This window comes from Gracilinanus agilis, chromosome 3, assembly GCF_016433145.1.
Source record: "Gracilinanus agilis isolate LMUSP501 chromosome 3, AgileGrace, whole genome shotgun sequence".
Classification (NCBI taxonomy): Eukaryota; Metazoa; Chordata; class Mammalia; order Didelphimorphia; family Didelphidae; genus Gracilinanus; species Gracilinanus agilis.
In genome coordinates, this window is record NC_058132.1 from 611,223,333 (window position 1) to 611,243,847 (window position 20,515).

General features: G+C 35.3%; 1 protein-coding gene across 1 annotated transcript in view; it reads right to left on the reverse strand.

The window, feature by feature from the left end:
* Positions 1-1,824: 1,824 nt before the first annotated feature.
* ABCA12 (ATP binding cassette subfamily A member 12) overlaps positions 1,825-20,515 on the reverse strand; it is a 241,875-nt gene continuing 223,184 nt past the window's right edge. The window contains exons 47-53 of the mRNA XM_044669427.1: positions 20,213-20,354; positions 17,430-17,564; positions 12,205-12,308; positions 9,136-9,228; positions 7,243-7,348; positions 5,186-5,323; positions 1,825-3,048 (exon numbers count right to left, since the gene is read on the reverse strand). Coding sequence (XP_044525362.1) covers positions 2,941-3,048; positions 5,186-5,323; positions 7,243-7,348; positions 9,136-9,228; positions 12,205-12,308; positions 17,430-17,564; positions 20,213-20,354 — 826 coding nt within the window. The 3' untranslated portion in view covers positions 1,825-2,940. The remainder of the gene's footprint in view (positions 3,049-5,185; positions 5,324-7,242; positions 7,349-9,135; positions 9,229-12,204; positions 12,309-17,429; positions 17,565-20,212; positions 20,355-20,515) is intronic.

Genomic DNA, 20,515 nt, shown 5'->3' on the forward strand with positions numbered 1-20,515 from the left:
TAGTAGAGAAAAAATGCAAGGAGGAATGAAAAATGGTATACTTCAATTCACATTCAGACTCCATCAGTTCCTTCTACAATGTAAGCATGAAAACACCTACCCCCTTATAAGAGGATTAGATTTTAGTGTAAGCAGTGGTATCAGGTTAATTATAAATTATAATTCTAAGATAAGTAACTAATGTTAGCATAACTGATGATTTTAGTAGGCTTTTTGTGATTGTTTTAGTATAGACATTAAGATGACTGAAATAATATATTTAATCATTTTTCTCAGAGGCCTCAGTGTCAGCCTTAGCTTTCAAATTTGCTATATTGTGCACCATCAGCAATAATTACGGTCTTGAACTTGTCATCCAGTATACATCACTAGGTCTAGCCCTGTGTTCAAAGCCTGGTACCACCCAACACCACATACTCTTATGATTTGAGTTGCTAGTCCAGGTTCTCCCTTTGTCTATTAAGTGACTTTTAAGTCATCATCTAATGACTTCTACCAAAAAGAAGTATTTCCTTGTTGTCCCAACCAATGAACATTGCTTTTGTGTGCCTTTATTTTTAGATGGGAATAACTATTGTCTTGGACTATTTTTATATTGGTATAAAAGTTGTCTAATTCTTTAGGGATAAAAGAAATCCTCTCACAATGGTCAGGGTCTTTTGGTCTTGACCAGAAGTCCAGCTTTATTGTGAGACTGGCCCTCTTACAATAAACCTATTTCCTTTTTGCTTGGACCCAATTCCTTTTATTTGACTTTTTATTAAGATAATTTTTTCCCACAATTGTAGTGGACAGCCTGTTTCATCATAAGTCTCTTGGAGTTGTCTTGGATCCTTGCATTGCTGATCATACTAATGTCTTTCACAGTTGATGATTATATATTATTACTGTTACTGTGTATAATGTTCTCCTGGTTTTGCTCACTTCCCCTTGCATCACTTCATATAAATCTTTGTTCTTCACTTCTTTCTTTCTTTCTTTCTTTCTTTCTTTCTTTCTTTCTTTCTTTCTTTCTTTCTTTCTTTCTTCCTTTCTTTCCTTCTTTCCTCCTTTCTTTCTTTTTCTTTTTCAAACTAGATATGCTAAAAGCTCCTAATCTAACAATAGATTTTGGGGAGGTATACTTCAGAGACTCCCATATACTTTTGAATTAATGAAGCAATCTGGACTCAGCAAGGTGAAATAAGTTGCCTTATATCACATAGCTCAGTGATGAGCAAACTTTTTAAAGACGGGGCCAAAGGAAAGGAATTGCTCATCTCTGTCTGTTTCTAAGGCCATTCTTTCGAAGTTTCATTGTATTGTATCCTGCTCATTGTATTCATCAGATTAGAAATAATGTGGTGTGGCCAGATAGAACATTTCAGGGGGCCACATCTGGCCTGTTGGCCATAGTTTGCCCATCACCGAATAGCTGGTAAATGATGGCACAAAGACTGAAAAGTACATCTTTCATTTCTGAAAACAGTGCCCTCCGTAACACCAATCTTAGGATCAGAGGTTCAGTGCTAGATGGGCCATTGGAAGTCATCCAGCCTACTATTCTCATTTTATACATGAGAAAACTGAGCTACAGTGAGGGCAAAGTAACATAGTTAGTAAATGGCAGAAGTAGGATTTGAACACAAATGTTCTTGCTCCAATCCCAAAATGCTTTCTACTGCATCATGATGTCTCCTAGGAAGGTATGCTGAAATTTTTAAGACTGGTGACAGCTTCCAAGCAAACGCTTCCTCCTGACAGTACTGATTGCAATTTTGTTTTTGGTTCTTTTGTAGGCCTTGAGCTAACTCTCAAAAACAGAAACAGCTTATGAGTCTCTATGGTTTTCTTCAACCTAACATTTATTGATTTTCAACAATGAAACAATTGTGCCAACACTGGCATCCTTGTATATATACAAAATGTTACACTGGGCAATTCATATATAGAAAACACCCTAATAGGGGACCCTAACAATAGACATTATCAAGGATCCTGTCCCACAGCCACCTGTGTAATCCGATTCAGCTTGTGCATTTTGGCTGAAAATAACCTTTGAATGTTCCCTCCTCTCTCCAAAGTTGCTCTGTGGTCAGAGGTGTGCCAAATGGCTCTATCAATTGCTGAAGAAAACTGCCTGCCTGCAGCACATGAATTCTTTCCCAGTTTCCAGGCTTAGTATCTGCCTGGTTGACACATCCCTCTTTTTCCTGAAATGGCATTTTTTTTTTTTTGGTCTTAAGCTTCCTCATTGGCAGGGAGGACAGGTCAGAAATGGGCATATATTCTCTTTACCACCAGGGTAATCTGTTTTCCTATACTCCATTCTTGAAGAAATGTGTTTTTTGAGGGTGGGGAGGCAATGCATCCCCATTTATGAACAGGTCCAGGGACTATCAGGGTACAGTGTCACACATCCATTTTGTGGCCACAGTTTAGTATTGATATGAATCTGATCCTCACTCAGTATGGATTACATTGGGTTCATTCTTTTGGAGAAGATGCTCATCCTGTTGTTTTCTCAGATGAAATATATTTGAGGTCTCTGTAAGACACTCCAATATCTCCCATTATCTCAAGTTCTTTTCTTCACCTTGATTTTTTGTGCTCTTAGTAACTACATCTCTTATGCTTGATTTTAAACATTTAAAAGAATAAGGGAATAAGGGAAGACATACTTCACCCTCAAGCAGCTTTGCATTTTGTTTGAGAAACCTCACAGCAAACACATTATTCCCTTTCTGAGTGGCCTGCGTGCAAAAATTCATTTCAATAGTGACAGTGCATGGGGCTCCTCAGACTCCATAGTTCAATTACCTTCCTAGTCTTATGCAATTCTAAGGTTTCATGCCACAGAATAGTTCAAAACTAAGATACAACGAAGAAATGGTGTCTCCAATGGCTCCTTCTCATCACGAATGCATTGGCAATGAGCAGGTAGCGCTGAACTGTCCAGTACTAAGACTCGGGGTGCTCATCCTGAGAATCTCCACTGATGCTGGAGCCTTGGCTGCTCGTTTCCAAATTCACGTGAGCTTTTTGGTCTTTGGCAAAGTCAATGAAAACCTGGTGTTTCAAAGAAAATCATACAGTTACTGCTTGGTGAAATAAAGTGTACACAAATGCACCAAAACAAGAAATGAGACATAGTGCTTCTCCAATAAAATTCAATTTGTGAGGCAGAGAAACACAGACACATATTCAAAAATACTTAATTTAGGGGCAGCTGGGTAGCTCAGTGGAGTGAGAGTCAGGCCTAGAGACAGGAGGTCCTAGGTTCAAACCCGGCCTCAGCCACATCCCAGCTGTGTGACCCTGGGCAAGTCCCTTGACCCTCATTGCCCACCCTTACCAATCTTCCACCTATGAGACAATACACCGAAGTACAAGGGTTTAAAAAAAATACTTAATTTAGAAATTGTTTGTCTTGATTGGTAATAAAATAATTGTGAATGTTTTTATAGACTAAGCCTAAAACGTGGCCTAGTCCAGCAGGTTTGAGGTTTTTCTTGTTTGAAAAGCAATAGGTACCTGTTAACCATAAACATCCAATTAAAAATACTTTAATGGTTTAAGTTTAAAAGCACATAAAACTAGAATTAAAAGGATATCAATTAAAAAGAATTTAGGAACCGAAGGAAATACCTTGCAGAGTCTGTCCAAGTTCCCAGTATAACATATATATTTTATATTATAGGTTAATTAGTTAATTACATTTGATTTTCCTAAAATGACTGCCAAGATGAGTCAGGAGGACCCAGGCTTTATCTTCCTACATGTTTATATCCCTGGTAGAAATTTCAGTAGGGGCATTGATCAGTTTATGTCTTAGTATTTCAACATTATTTCTTTTCTTTATTCAACAAAGTGAAACCAAGTTTTCTACAACTTTGAAAAGAGCTAATTGAGCTGACTAATGCTGGTTTTTTTTTTGAAGGGGAGAGGGTTAATACTGAGGGAAAAAATTGAAGGTCCCTGATGAGAAGACATAAATTAAATCTCACTAAGTATTAGGTCAAAATCTCCTATGAAATAAAAAATCGAAGCTCCAGTATTCATTGAGCATAAATGGAAAGTAAAAGTTTGTACAAAAATTCCCAGGGGTATTAGATCAAATCGATTTAAAAAAACATTTACTGAATGCCTCCTATGTATAAGACACCAAGGCATTAGTCTATACTCTTAAAAACAGGTGTGATGCTTGAAAACTAAAATTTCACTTTCCATCCTCATTTTCATGACAGATACACTGAGATACTCCAAAACCCTGAGTTGCGCAAGCTGCACTGAGTTAAAAGAGGCCAACAGTATTGGAGGATGATCTATGAAGTCTTTATTTATATCAAGATAGATGATGATAATGTCAATGGAGAGCACTATTCCCAAAACCCAAATGACTCAATCTTGCAAATCTGTCCAAATTTGGATGCAGATTCTGTTTATATATTCCTGTTTACTCTATTGATTTGAATCAACTCCATAAAGATGACTAATAAAATCATTTAGTTTGGAATTCTATCAAGTAGAAAATTAATAAAGCATCAACTGCAATTTCCCTTGTTATATTGAATAAAAACTTCATTTTGTATAGGTATCTACTTTTCATTCATTCAACGAATATTTGTTTTATTGTACAATGCACTGGACTAGTCACTAGAGAAGACACAAAATTAGAGAACGAACGGTTCATGTCCTCGAGAACCATGTAATCTAACACAGGGATAAGACATACTCGAATGTAATTTGGTAATGATCATAAAACTAGATTGTAAGTTCAAAGAAAATTATGAAATATGAAGAAAGATCATTTCCAGCTTGGGGGAGTCAGGTAGGTTTTATCAAGATGGCATTTAAGCTGGGCTTTGATGAATAGAGGTAATATGAATGGGCAAGGATGCCAGTGGGCATACTGGGCAAAGGAGACATCCACTCCGATGGAAATGCATGATATATTTAGAACTGAAAGCTATCAGTTGTTTGTTAAGGAAATAGGTTCTTTCATGTGGTTTAACCCCCCCCCCAAACAACTTCACTCTCAAACTCAGATCCAAATTGACTAAAAGCTGTGCTGGGATTTGTGGTTACACACAAAGTTACTGATCTAATTAAAACCCAATTTTTTGTCATTAAAAAGATATAAACGGAACATTCATCAACTAAAGACATGTGATGTTATAGGAATAAATCATAATATTTCTCTTACCTCTTCTAGAGTTGTCTGACTCACTAAAAAGTTGGTGATATTTAAGGCCGTCTTGTTTGTTTCTAGCAGGTCAAATATATTTGCTACTCCTCCTGCTGTGACTGGCACATGGTACTCCAGCATACTAAGATGCTGGTCCTGTGGGAGCCAAAGGAATATAATGTATTTTGGATGTCAGGTAGTATTGACTTGTCTAGACATAACATTAGCAAGGGCTAAGGAAACGGAAGAAATTTTCTCCCAGTAAATGATGCTGCAGTGTAAATATTGGCTATATTGTAAAATAACAGTTTGCAAAGATGAAATAAACATTTCCACAAAATCAAAACGATAAAAAGGAAAATGAAAAGTTAATGAAAATCATCAAGTATTCTCTATTAACTTTACATAAATATTCACTCCAAGATCCTGTAGCTATAACTTTTCGAACTAATATCTTTCTGTGAGAACTGCTCAAAGTTGCTGAGGATTGGAAATTTGGTGTGGTATCCTTTTTATTATCTATTGAAAACACTAGGTTCTTCTAAAGTTTAGGATAGGATACCTATGACAGGGAGGGCAAATAGTTTTATTCTAATTGAACAGATAAATTAAATGAGGTCCTTGGAGCAAAAAGGGACTTTTCCAGCATTTAGTATCTTTCTAGACTAGAATTTTGATGTCCTGCTTCCCAGTCTTGGGTTCTTTGTACTACAAACAAGGTGCTTTTCCATAATACTGGGGTTTTCTTTGCAGTTATTTTGAATCATGTGACAGAATTGCATCTTGAAACTAACAAGAGAAATGTTCCAAATTCATCATTCTTCTATAAAAGCTTCCTTACTTCTTTCATGCTTGGACAATAATACTGCATTTCCTCTTGCCTGTATTATTTTCAACACTTAAGGCCACGTCCAATTTCTTACACTCTCTCAGAATTTTAGCACATTTTCATTTTTATACCTAATGAATCTTCTTCAGATAGGGAGGTATTCATTCATTTTTTGAGATCTATAAGTCAATAAAGATACAACCAGACTATTTGGAAAATCTCATCTTGTAAGTAATGAAATGAAAAAGTTAATTATCTCAAGTAAAGTAAACCTTCTTAAGACTATGTGTGTGTATTTAGTATCTAGTGATCCATACATGACATATGTATATAGAATATAAATAGCATATATGTGTAGTATATATATATGCATCGCATATATGTAAAATGTGTGCACATATATATACATATTTATGTAGTATATATATTTAGTGTACATATGGGTAGCTAAGTGGCATAGTGAATAGAAAGCAGACCTATAGTCAAGAAGACTTGAGTTCAAATCTGGCCTCAGGCACTAAGTAGCAATATGACCCTGGGCAAGTGACTTAACTCTGTTTGCTTCAGTTTTTTTATCTGTAAAATGAGCTGGAGAAGGAAATAACAAACCACTCCAGTATCTTTGCCAAGGAAACCCCAAATGGAGTCACAAAGAGTGAGACATGACTGAAAAATGAATGAATAAAAACTGAATAATATATAAATACTATATATCTATATGTATCTAGTATACATATATTTATATATACCTACATTTAAAAATACATATATGCACAATACATAGACACACACACATATATATATACATACTTACATTTATATATCATATATTCCACATGTACACAAAATAAGGCAAAAATCATCAGCTTTTTTCCTGGTACCTTCCTCTGCTTCTAGTTTAAGTATTAATGTCAATTTTTTACAAAAAAGGTGAAAACTGTGACGTCCAAACTTTCCATTTATTAAAATATACTAGATAACATAAATAATAATAGTGATAGTTTATATTCACAGGACTGTACAGTTTATAACCTGTTTTATTCATACAACTCTATAAAGTCAAGCATCATTCTTCCCATTTTGCACTTGTGGAAACCAAGATAAACTGACTCGACCAGAGTTGCACATCTAGTAAATACCCAAACCAAGACTTCTGACCCTAAATCCAGAGCTCCCATTGTGACTATCCAATCAATCCCCAAGTATATAATCCATTTGAAATCTCCCACTTTTCAATCACATTTACCTTTAGGTAAGTTTTTGGGAAGTGTAGTTGCATGAACTGTGTCAAAGCATCCATATTTGCCTTACTATTCTTAAAATGCACCTTTACAGTAAAGCCTCTTCCAAACCTAGAAAAAAAATCAGAAAATGTGATGTAAACAATGCATTGGTGAAATCTTTTACTGAAAAACCAGATGATAATCATTGATTAAATGGTATTCAAACTGACCGCCACATCCTCTTTCTCTAAAACTTTTTTTTTCACTTTAAGACAAACTAGGTTTTGATCTGAAAGGATTCTAATGACATGATTTTAGAAATTTATCTACTCTGACACACAATGATACCCTTTGAATGAAAGTTACACTTAGAAAATATCAATGCTTTTTTGATCAACGTTTTATTTCTAATTTGAAAGTGAATTGTGGACTAGAGGGGCACTTCTTTAGAGATCTAGTCATTCAACCACTTGAGGAAGTTTAAGTACTTTTTGTTTCTTTTTTTCCCTTCTTTAACAAATAATGACTTCCTCACTGGACTTTTGGAATTGTTATGACATACAAAATCATGGTTCTTTATTTTTTAAAACCCTTATCTTCCATCTTAGAATGAATAATGGGTATTGGTTCAAAGGTAGAAGAGTGGTAAGGGCTAGGCAATGGGAGTGAAATGACTTGCCCAGGGTCACACAGATAAGAAGTGTCTGAGTCTAGATTTGAACCCAGGACCTCCCATCTCTGGGCCTGACTCTCAATTCATGGAACCACCCAGCTGCCTCCCATAGTGGCTCTTTAACATCTACCTTTAAATCAGGGAGTAGCATAAAAATTTTTTTGAAAGCAGAATTAAACATCTTCATGGAGTATTCAAAACTGCATTCTTCCTGCTATGTTGACTACCTCTCTTTTAACCTATTACCTTACTGGTTCCCACTCCTGTATCTTTGCGGCATGATAGCATCACTTCTAATAATAATAAAAAAAACACCAACTAAGAGTTATCTTAGGAATGTAACTTTTAACATACACAATAGCAGCAACCACAAAGTAAAGTCAATTTATAGGGTCCTTTTTTCATCATCCTTTCTCTCTGGTGAAAACTATCTTGTGCAATAGGGTAGGAAGTAATTTTCTGAAATTTAATTTTCATACATATATGTCAACATATATGTAATAATACTGGTGTTTTTATGATATCTTAAGGCTTACAAAGCACTTTACAAATATTTAATTTTATTCTCACAATCCTCTAGGTAAGTGTTATTTTTATCTCTATTTAACAGTTGAGGAAACTGAGGCAAACAGTTTCAGTGACTTCCTTAGGGTCAAACAACTCTTAATCTGAGCCTAAATTTGAACTCAGGTCTTCATTACTCCAGGCCAGGTACCACCTAGTTGTCTGTCCTCCCACATACATATAAAGCCACTAGGTTATCAATTTTAGCATTAATAAGGTTGTTTATGTTTTTATCTTTACATGAGATTTTTTCCTCTCATGTGCTTCAAATGTAGTAAAACTATAAAGCAATTTGTACAAGAGCTGGGGAAAATGGTAATTAAAATGCTGTCAAATCTAGAATTTAATGTATTTGTCAAAGTTCAACTCAACCTAAATTATAAAATAACAGTGTAAATGCCTTAGTCTGCTTCCTTGGTATATTTTTCCCCTCAAACATATCATGAGAAAAATCAGTGCCTATAAGCTTTAAGTGTTCTCTATTGTCAGTTTTAAAAGTAAAATAAACCCAAAGCAAATATTTTTAAATTTTTAGGAGAAGATATTAATTTCTTTCAAATGATTGGCTTTTCCACTCCATTTTCTCAATTCATTGTATAATAGGCAACTGAGATAATCCTTGAAGCAGAGCCCAGCACATATCTAGATCCATTTAAGAAACGATCTCTTGGTTATTAACCTGCTTTTTATGTGCTGTAAAGAACCAATGCATTGGAACCTTCCATTCACCATAATGGCCAGTCTGGTACAGAGAGCTTCACATTCTTCCATGCTGAAAAACAAAGTGGAAAAATCTTCAGTATTCTGCAGTAGGAATATAATTAAGCACTCAACTTAGATTAGCTGTGTCTTTTAATGAACTAAAAATAATGATTTCATTATTGGACTTTTGGAATTGTGATAACACAAAATGGTGACTTTAACATCTCCCTTTACATCATTGACCAGCATAAAAACATTTGAATTCAGAATAATGTCCACTACTACTTTTTTCCTGTCATGTTGACCACCTCCCTCTTAATCTCACTTGTTCCCACCTATGTTCCTTTGCTGTTATCATACTTCCAAATAGATTTCATTTCTGCTTCTCCATATAAATCTATTATTAGCTTTTTCAATACTTATTAATTCACTTTTTCAAAGTTTTCCTCAAACAATTCTTTTGTATCTCCCTTCTAACTTTTGCCACTCCAGTTGAAAATTTAATGGCATTCTGAAGAAATTCCAGTTTCTGGATTCCTTGAGAGAAAATATCTATGGCCCCCCCTAAATATTGTTGGTATCAGGTCTTCCTGTGCTCCACAGGCTCTTGTTTTCCAAGGAAGTGAGTATGAATACAGAGGTTCAGAAATAAACCTTGATTAAGAGATCTGATATTAAAGAGTTGGGGGAATGAGGATTTGTGTTCCAAAGTTTAAGGTGTTTTGTTCAGAGAGCAGAGATGGATAAGTAATGACGATACTTTAATAATAATATTAAGTCATTAGTGGAAGTACCAGAAGAAAGGAGGGTAAAGGTAAAAGATGTTCTATATTTTAAGGTTAAAATTATCAGAATATATGCCAAAACCTGGGGGCTGGAATGGGGTAAGAGGAAAAGCAATTAAGGATGGTCTCCATAGCAACACCTGGCACTTGCCCTTGGTGGTGAAGGGGATTTCTCTTCCTTCTTTTCCATTCTTTCTTTCCCATCTTCTACCACTAATGGATCTTTGAGTCTGTAGTCAAAGGACCTGGGTTAAAATGATCCACCAGATGTTTACCGCCCTTGTGCTCTTGGGCAAGTTACTAATTTTTTTGGTCTCTCAGTTTCCTCATTTTTAAAATGACGAAGTTTGACTAGATGGTCTCTGAGATTCCTTCTAACTCTATCATCATATGCTCTTCTTTCCTTTTCTATCTCTCCTATTTAATTCAAAATATATGAATTTAGGATTATTTTTTGGTTTAATTTTACCAGTTGAAATCCAGAAAAAAGATTTAGGAACATTGGCACTTATGGAGATACTGAACTATTTAAAGAGACTTGGTTCTTACATGGAGCTTCCCTTTATATAGTTAATTATCAGGAGTATAGAGTGAGGTCCCAAGCAGTAGCCTCAGAATTCAATAAGAAAAACTTTTTTTAGCATTTCTGAAGTCAAATGGATTACTTGTATCCTCTGATTAATAATAATGCTAATAATTATTATAACAATGACAATAGATAGCATTTATAGAGAGCTTTAGGAGTTACAAAACTCTTCACAAATGTTATCTCTTTTTAGCCTCAAGCAACCCCTGGATAATATGTGCTATGAATATCTCCATTTTACTTATTAGAGAACTGAGGCAGTCAAGTGACTTTTCCTGAGTTACACAGCCAAATTTGAACTCGATTTTCTTGATTCCACATCCAGTTCTAGTCTCTGAGCCAGATCTCTACTCATGAGTACCTACTTTTTTTGTTTAATCAGTAAAAACAGAGAGAAGAAGAGAACATATACTGTGTTGTGGGGTCCCTTTAACCCTGGCTCTTATGTGCTGTCCATCAGCACCAAAACAGTCATTGTGGATAGCCAATTAAATCCACAATGACTGTTTTGGTGCTGATGGACAGCACATAGTCAATGACTTGTGGAAAAAGAAAGCAAAGTGGCTTCTTACTGAAATTTCCAGCCCCATTCCTTTAAATGCATAGAATAATAATTTTGCACAAATTCCTATTTGCACAAATTCCTGCACATAACACTGGATAGTAGGTTATAAAATATGGGCTAAAGACTTTTTAGGGGTGGAAGGAACAGATATGTGAATTCAATAGGAAATTCCTCACATTAATGAAGATCAGCAATTGTTTTTGCAAGTTGCAGTCCCTAAGAGTGGTTTACAGCCCTTGGAAGTTAAGTGGAGTGCTCAGGTTCACACATCTTGTATGTTAGAGGCAAGATCTCATTTCAAGTCTACCTGACTTCTCTGTGTCATGATACTTCTAACAGCTTACTATATAGGTGTTTTTTTTTAAATCCTTACCTTCTATCTTAGAATCAATAATAATTATTGGTTCCAAGGCAGAAGAGTATCAAAGGCTAGGCAATTAGGGAGTTAAGTGACTTGGCCAAGGTCACACAGCTAGAATACTTTATTTTATAAGAATAACATAATAACTATACTAATATAGCATGTTATTTATATCTGCCTTTTATCTAATCTTTAATTGCATGCTTAGATTTATGCTATATGTTTACCTTTGCAACTATTAAACAAATATTAAGTTTAAACAGATAGTTAGGCTGAATAAATATAAATAGATGATGGTATGGGCCCTACATCTCCCAAGTGACTTAGGTCCCTATAATTTATTTATTTATTTATTTTCCCCTATTTTTTTTTAAACCCTTATCTTCTGTCTTAGACTTGACACTATGTATTGGTCCAAAGGTAGAAGAGTGGTAATAGGTAGGCTGACTTGCCCAGGGTTACGTAGCTATAAAATGTCTGAGGGCACATTTGAACCCAGGTCCTTCCATCTCCACATTTGGCTCTCCATTAATCCACTTAGCTGCCCCCTCAGGTCTCTATTCTTAAATCAGCCTCTACATATTTCCTAGTACATTGCTGAGCATATAGTAAAGGCAGCTAACAAATCTTTATGTTTTCAATAAATTGCAAATATTATAACTGATTTTTCCCTGAATATCTTTACAAGGATAGATCCCATGGAATCGGTTCATGTACTTCGATCTCTAAGTTTCTTCGGTTCATCTTACCTGTGAGATGTAAGTATCACTGAGCACTTGTTTTGTACTTCTTCTGAAATGATCTTCCAGAGATGTCGCTTAGATTTAGGATCCATTCCAGAGCTTGGCTCATCCTTAATATAAAAAAAAAATCACAAGAAAAGTAATTAATCAAATTAATTAATTTTTGGATGAGATGCCTTACATGAATCATCACCACATCTGGCTTCTCTAGACCTGAACTCCCTTAACGAGGTCCTATGACTAACTCATTTTAGGTTCCAGAGGCTTGTTTTTGCAGCTGTCAGAAAGCACCAAGATTAATCATTTTAAATTGTCGTTCCATTCCCCAAAGTGACTACATAAAAATGACACCTTGTTACTCTACACCTGCCTCTTCTGTTTCTTTGGTCGAATTTCTACCTCATTGCCTGAAAAATAAGGTTGGCATTTCCCTCTGCATGTCAGGTCCAGATCCAGGGGCCAGAATGCTGGGCTTTGTCCCCATATCACATGGCCTGAGCAAAATTGTTGGTCCACTTTTGGATGTAGAGCTATTTATTATTGTTGCTGAGAATATACTCTGTAGGTGGAGCAGAAAGGAATGGGATGATATGTGAGAATACTTAGAATGGTAAGGAAAATGTTTTTCTCAGGTACAACCTAGGAAGATGCATACATACATACATACATACATATTTATATGTATGCATGTATATTCTGCATTATTTATTGAACTGTGACAATTTTGATAAAAATAGCACATTTACCTAGTACTTTATAATTTAGTAACACTGACTTTACAATAGCCTTTCTGAGATGGGTAGAGTGAGTATTATTATTGTAGTGTGCCGGGCAGTATAAAATATTACTTTTATTTTTAAGATGAAGAACATTTGGCTCAGAGGCGGCAAGGATTTGTCTATGGTCAGAGCTATAAGATGAGACAATGAAAGAGCTCAGATGTGGTAGTTCTCTTTCTAATGTTCTTTCAAGTATGCCATGATACCTTTTTTACTGCACCAGGATAGGGTAAGAAGGCAAAGAGAATATAAAAAATAGTGTCTTTAAGAAGCTTACATCTTCTTTGCTTTATAACACTATATGTGATATATGTAAATGTATATATAATAGATGTATATTGTGCATATGTATCTAGAGAGTTTTATATGCGTATCTATATAACCTATACTATATATAAATATGTAAATATATACACATATGTGGAGGATTTATTTTTTGTATACTCTAATATGTTAGGGAGAATTGCTGTGTATTTCTGGGTCTGGGATCTGGGTCAGAAATACCAGCTAGTCTGCTGCTTTTTGTGATTTCTTTGACCTTGGAAATCCCAAAGAACATCTTCCTTTTAAATAGAATTTGGTTAATAAATGAAGAGGACAAGGGTTCTTTTCCTGTGTATATGACCTGTCTACCTGTGGGGATAGGGAGGGGTGAATAAGTTGATGAACCATCTCTTAATTAGCTATTACCAATTAAAGATGTCTTGGGATGTTCAAGGGAGGAGCTGAATAATGAGCTCTTAAAAATCTATTTATTGAGTTGGGTAACCCCGCTCAGGTCATTCCTGATCATGAAAGATCCATGGAAACTTATATTACTTTATCAGTTATGATGTTAGCCTTACCAAAAAAAAAAAACCTGTTATAACCAATAAACTTACATTCTTACCCAGAAATCATTCTCTCAAGATAATTTTAATTGTAGCAATGCACATACAGCATGGATTAGCTACAAAGACATGTATATATACATACATATCTATAATCTGTATAGCTATATACTATAGTTTTATCTATCTATATCTAGATCTATCTCTATATCCATTCATCCGGCATAAATCTATATGTTTAATATTGATATATAATGTTTTATTGTAAGTGGACAAACTAAACCTAATCAAGCAATGAGCATTTATTAAGTGCCCTGGAGGTACAAAGACAACATTTAAAGAAGTCTTGCCATCAATAAATTCTACTGGGGAAGACAAAAACTGTTTGTAGTATGGATTAAAGAGGAGAAAGACTTCAGGCACAGAAACCATTTAGGAGGCTCTCTTAATATCAAAAGATAATTCATTAAAAAGAACTAAGTGAAACAAGAATTAAATAAAAGAAGGAAATCAGGCTGAACTGCCTCTGAGAGATTACAAAACTCCTTTGCTAATACCCAACTTCTTGAAACCAAGGCTCTTCTTTTTATCTTACTAGTGTTATGTGGCTATAAATTACGGAACACTAGTGTACCAACTTTCAGTGGCATTGGTGAGGCACATGGTGAACATGAGCAGGCTATAACACAGACTAGATGAAGAGCTCTGAAGCATTAGAATAAAGGACATCATCAAAATGATCAAAAAGGATGGGCTGGAAATATGTCAAGAACAAGGGGTAATCTGTATATAGTTCACGTGTCTCACTAGTATCTTCACAATGTCAGGACAAAGGGAGGGAGGTCTTAGTCTGTTAGCTGGACTTCCTGCAGCCAATTTATGGAAAGACCTGAAGTAAAGTTACCCAGGTATGGCATGAACGTATGAGCTGCAATCTGTATTTTGGAAAGAACATTCCATACTGCTGAGATCAACAGAATCCCTGATGTATCAACTGTACCCAGCACAGTGGTTGCTTGCCAAATGTTTGTTTAATGATTATAGAAGTTAAATATAAATAGGTTCTGCTCAAATAATTAAAATAAAAGATACAAATCATATTTTGAAAATAGATTGTGTGTATGACCAGAAATGTAGTAAATGGGTAATTGGCAAAGAAAATAATAAATCCTAACATATTACCATAGGCCAGCATTAGGTGGATATATTGCTACATCTAGAGGGAATTTACCAAAGCATAGGTTGGCTTACTCCCTTCTGTGGTAGAGGACTAAAAGCCATTTACATAAGGAATGTAAGAGCTTTAGGAATTGGCAAAACCCAAGATGACTTTTTCCATGCAAGTGCCATTTGTCTATTTTGAAGGCTGTGTTTATACAAATGCACATAAAACATTTCACCTCTTTCCCACCTAATCTGGGGAAGTTCAGCCAGATTCATCAATACCTTGCATTTGTACAATGCTTTTAGCATTTTTAAAACCCTTTCATCTCTTTTATCCCACAGGAGACCCTACGGCTGGTTTGTTCACATTAAGAAAATGCTTATGCCCCTAGGATTGTATTACGGTACTGGTGTTGACAGAGATAAGAGCCTGTGTGAGGGGCTTCTGGGGGAGAGTTATAGGGAGGTGCATTGCTCATTAAGACTCTCTGGAGTTTGATTTCATAGGACCTCAGATTGGATGACACCATCAAGGCCATCTAGTTCCATTTCAGTTTTAGAAGCATTTTTTTTAAACATCTCTGGCTCATTTAGCCTGTGCTAAAATACTTCCAGTTAAGGACTCGTCACCACATCACAGTATAGCTCATTCCACTGTTGGGCAACTTTAATTGTTGGAAAATCAGCTTCATATTGAGCTGAAATCATCTTCACTGTAACTTATGCTCTCTGGATCCAGTTAAACCTAAACCCTTTAAGAGAACTATTTGACTTATAACAGAACCAAATTCAAATTAGATTATAGGCTTTTTTCTTATATCCATCTCTAGATATTGCAAGGGCATCTTTTGGATTTGGAGGCCTCTGAAAGAAGAGGATCCCTGTGACTAAATGGCATAAATGCTTCTAGATGAATTGGAGGCTTTGTGCAATGTTTTCCATTCAGTCCAGAACTTTAGCCTACATCATTATTTGTTGTATGACCACAGATGAGACTAGGATAGGGGTGAGCAGGGATTTACCACAGAACATTAACATTCAAAAGTATCAGATCTAGATGGTACTGACAACATATGCCAGCCCATCTCTAATCACCATAGAAACAATAGAGAGCTACACCTAGTTAGCTAGAAAAATTAACTAAAATTATACAACAGTCTTCCTCTACTCTGATCTTCTTTCTTCTCTCTGTCTTTGTGTCATCTGTCCTGAGTAAAGTTTGTCATGCTTATCCTAGGTGAAAAACTCCTTTACTCTTAAATAGTTCTGCCAGTGAGCAACTTACTTTATTCATACATACTAAACATTGATAGATCTTATAACTTTTGGTGGGATTCCAAATTTTCCACATAACTAAACCACACTCCTTCTCAATAGTAAATTATTTTGAAAGTCAGATAGCAAGCATTTTCTTTTTTTAAATTTAATTAATTTAATTTAATTAATAAATTTAACTAATTTAATTTAATTCTTACTTCATTAGTAAAGTACTAGTAGAACATCTCTAGTCTATCTCATTTCCTGTCATTTTTCAGAATAAAAGAAAAAGAGAGCCTGGAGGAAACTATCATAAAATGAAAACTCCCAACTGCAATCTACATAGATTAGTTAGGAGAAGTGATTTTGTCCATCAGGGGCTGAACTAGCCCAAAAGATCTAGGTTATAGAAACTGCTTCAGAGATATAAGCAGTAAAGAGACCTAAGTGAGATGAAAAGGTGAAAAGCTTCTTGAAGAGCTAGAGCATGCAAACTGGCAAAATGAGGTGGTACAAAAGCTAGAAATTTAGAGAAAGTAATCCTTAGGGTCCAGATAGGAGAAACTAATTTATTACTGAGAATTAGAGGAAATGGAAAATAGACTTCTTGGTGAGTGGACCAAAAAGACTGAACAAGGTAGGTAGGATCAAAAGAATAAAACGTCCTTGCTGATTGTCAGACTCTCAAATGCCATTCTGAAGTCTGAAAAAAACAGATTTCTGAAGGCATGAAAAACAACCAAAGGTAGACAATTCTATGGCATTGAAATAAAAACTGGATTAGCATCAAAGAGGTTAGGCAAGACTACAGTAAGGAAAGTAGGCATATATTCTGAAGCTAGTGGATGATCATAATTAAACTATAAGAACTTTATCAGTATGCAGGGCAGGGAGGAAGATGGGGAAAAAAGACAGATGACCTTTTCTCTGACAAGAAATTACCCCCTTTTAAGCTTTGACCTTAAGTCCACTAGTCTGAATTCCCAGGAATTATTCATGACATATCTTATTACTCTGCTAAAATCTACATGGAAGTGTACAATTTCAAAAGAACATATATTTTCTGGTATCTCATTTGAGCACAGAATTGACTTCTGATGTTAATTGATTAAGATGAAATGTGTATGACCTGTATGAGTCTGTGACAATATGATCTGCCTTCTCTAAAGTTTAGCAGCCTTATGATAAACTATTCTCCTACCAGCAGTAGAATTGATGGCTTCCCAATCAAGGCTATTGCAGTTGATAATTTCCTTTTGGTACCATAACTGCACATAGATGTGACTTTTTCTTTGTAGGGCATCAGCTGAAGCCTCCAAAGAAGTTTATGAACAATCTGTAAGGAAAAAAAGAAAAATAAATAAATTACAGCATGTTTACACACACACACACACACACACACACACACACACACACACACACACANACAGCATGTTCACACACACACACACACACACACACACACACACACACACACACACACCTTGTAACAAAGTAGAAAAAGAAATTTAATTCCCTGCCTGGGATTCTGTGATCCTAACCAAATGAATAAAACCAAGCTTAAAACTGATATATAACAGACAATGGTGAAGTTTAAAAAATAAAACAACCCATAAAGTATTTTTTCTATATCTGTATGAGATAATATTTGTAAAGCACTTAATACATTGCCTGGCATATAGTAGGTCCTATATAAATGCTTGATCCCTTCCCTTCCTTTCTCTTTCCTATAACCACCTATTCCACAAAGTCCTAATTTTGAAACAAATGTTTTCAATTAAATAAGTAAAGAACCACAAAATATGGTAAGGAGTTTGGATAGGGACTAGATCTGTGACTTCATTGATATAGGGAAAATTTATGGAGCGTGTTTCATCTTATCATTTCAGATTGGCACCTTCTCTTTGGCTTACAGTCTTGGAGAGTTGTCTGAGTTAAGTGACCCAGAGCCAGGGTGACATAGCCAGTGTATCAGAGACAGAACTTTAACACCAGGTCTTCCTGATTCTGAGGCCAGCTCTCTGTCAAGTGTGCCTTTCTGCCTATTGCCTTTGCAAAACTCCCTTGCTAACAAATTAAACAGAAATTTTAATGTTTTCATTAAAAAAAACTGAGTAATTGCTGTTGAAAACAAAATCTTCTCTAATCACTTTTCAGCCCAGGAAGTCCAGTAATGGTTCTTGAGATGATTAGCAAATATGTCCAGAGACTTCCTTCTGTGCAATTTTCCTTTGACTGACTCAGATATTTAGAGCATCTCTTTCCATATGGCCCAGCTTCCATATTTCAAATGCAGCCTAGTATATTACATTCTAGTTTTGATCCCTCACTCGCTTTACTTTTAATATTTCATTCCAAGCATCTTTCAGTATTCATCCAAGGATTCAGGACCAATGTTCAGAAAAAATATACCTATTCACTCCTAGGCGTTTCTTTTAGAAATGTCCTAGGGCTGTCGTCACTTATCACACTGCAACAGCAGCCATGCCTATAAAGTATGTTTAAGTCTCTGTTATGAAACCTGTAGTAGTGGCACCATGAAATCTGATGTGCCATTTCCATTTGGTATTTGTCCTCCCTGTAGAGTGCACCCTCAGAAATGTTTTCCACCTATCTAAAACCTTAGGGACCAAATTTGGAAACTACTGATGCTCCGCACAAATAATTAAGAGGAAAGATATGAAAAATGTTGATTATATATAAAATAAGGAATATTGCAAATAGTTAATAGACAAAAACATAAATAAATCCTGATAACAACCCCACAAGTCAATGTTAGGTAGAAATTCGATATTCCTATTGGGAACTAACATCTACCCATAAAAGCTGGTGGTTCCCTTTCCTAGTAAGGAAAGTAGATGACAACTTACAAAAGGAATATGTTGGATTTTAAGAATAATAAAATGAAGAATAACTTTAGAATTTAGCCGTGTTCTGCAAAATCATAAGTATTATGTTCTGGTAAGCTTGGATTTCTTTATGCATTTTGAATCATAGAACTATTATTGACAGAGGTGGAAGAGACTTTTGAGGTCATCTTGTCCAACCTCACCTACAAGGGATGATCTTGCAGTTATTTCTAGGATAAAATCATGCTACTAAAAGACTACAAGCTGAAAAAAGGTATATCCCCTAGACTCTTAATAGGAGAGAGATAGATCTATAGACTAATCCATTCTACTTTTAATAAGTAAAGAGGTACAGTTGATCACCAAAATCAAAATAGAAGCTATTCTATTTGACAAAAATTTCAAATGATGACTTGAGATTCTCTTCCCACATAGTTTAGCTGCTTAGGAAAATTATTGCCCATTCTGGATATACATTAACTTCCTTTTAATAGTCATTTCTGTATTTAAAGGACTACTTAGTAATTTTAGAGCTAAGAAAGTTGTAGAGATTTTTTTGTTGTTGTTTTGTTTTGTTTTAAGTTTTCATATCTGAGTATAGTGAATGTTCCTCAGGGACCTAATCAATGATGAACATGGTTTAAGAATCTTAAAGACAATTCAACGGTCTCAAAATTTAGTGCCTATAACTGATCTGAGAATTAAATTATGCATTGGTAACAAGGCCAACCTCAGCTAAGGACCCGTCTAGGGCAGATCCATTATATGGCATTTGAGAAAGGAGAGCCAAGCAGATGCTTTTCTGAAAGATTTCAAATCCAAAATCCACAATCTAGAAGATCACAGATATTGCTTCTTTTAATATAGCTCTTCCAAAAATTTAAAGTCTAAATGAAGTCTATATTTTTATACCTTTGACCCTTCACCTCTCTTACTTCTAATATTTGGAATGCAAATATTTAACAAGTAAATTCAAAATGATGTAATAATGTCATAAAACTTAAGGCATTGTTAAAGCTTGACCTCTTATTAAACTGGCAAATTCAATAGTTTTTATCTATTCAATCAGTGTGGATGCAGAATAGGAAGAATAATGTTTTTTTAAATAAGCTCAGTTTCCCAAGCACATACTCACTTCCTTAATGTCTTTCTCGGGAATTCCATGTATTCTGGCATAAAAGTAGAGGTGCTCTTCCACAGTCACCAAATCATCTAAGGCATCTTCCTGTGGGCAATAGCCAATCGATGAATAGTGGGTATCAGCTCGATCCAGGGATCTGAATCACAGGGACCAAGGAAGGAAAGAGAGAGGTCAGCTTAAATAGTTATTCACTTCCTCTGGAGGCTTAACTGCATTGAGAGGGGTGCTTGGGTTGCATAGCTAGTCACTATTTTTATTGAAGATTAATAATAATAATAATAATAATAATAACTAGAT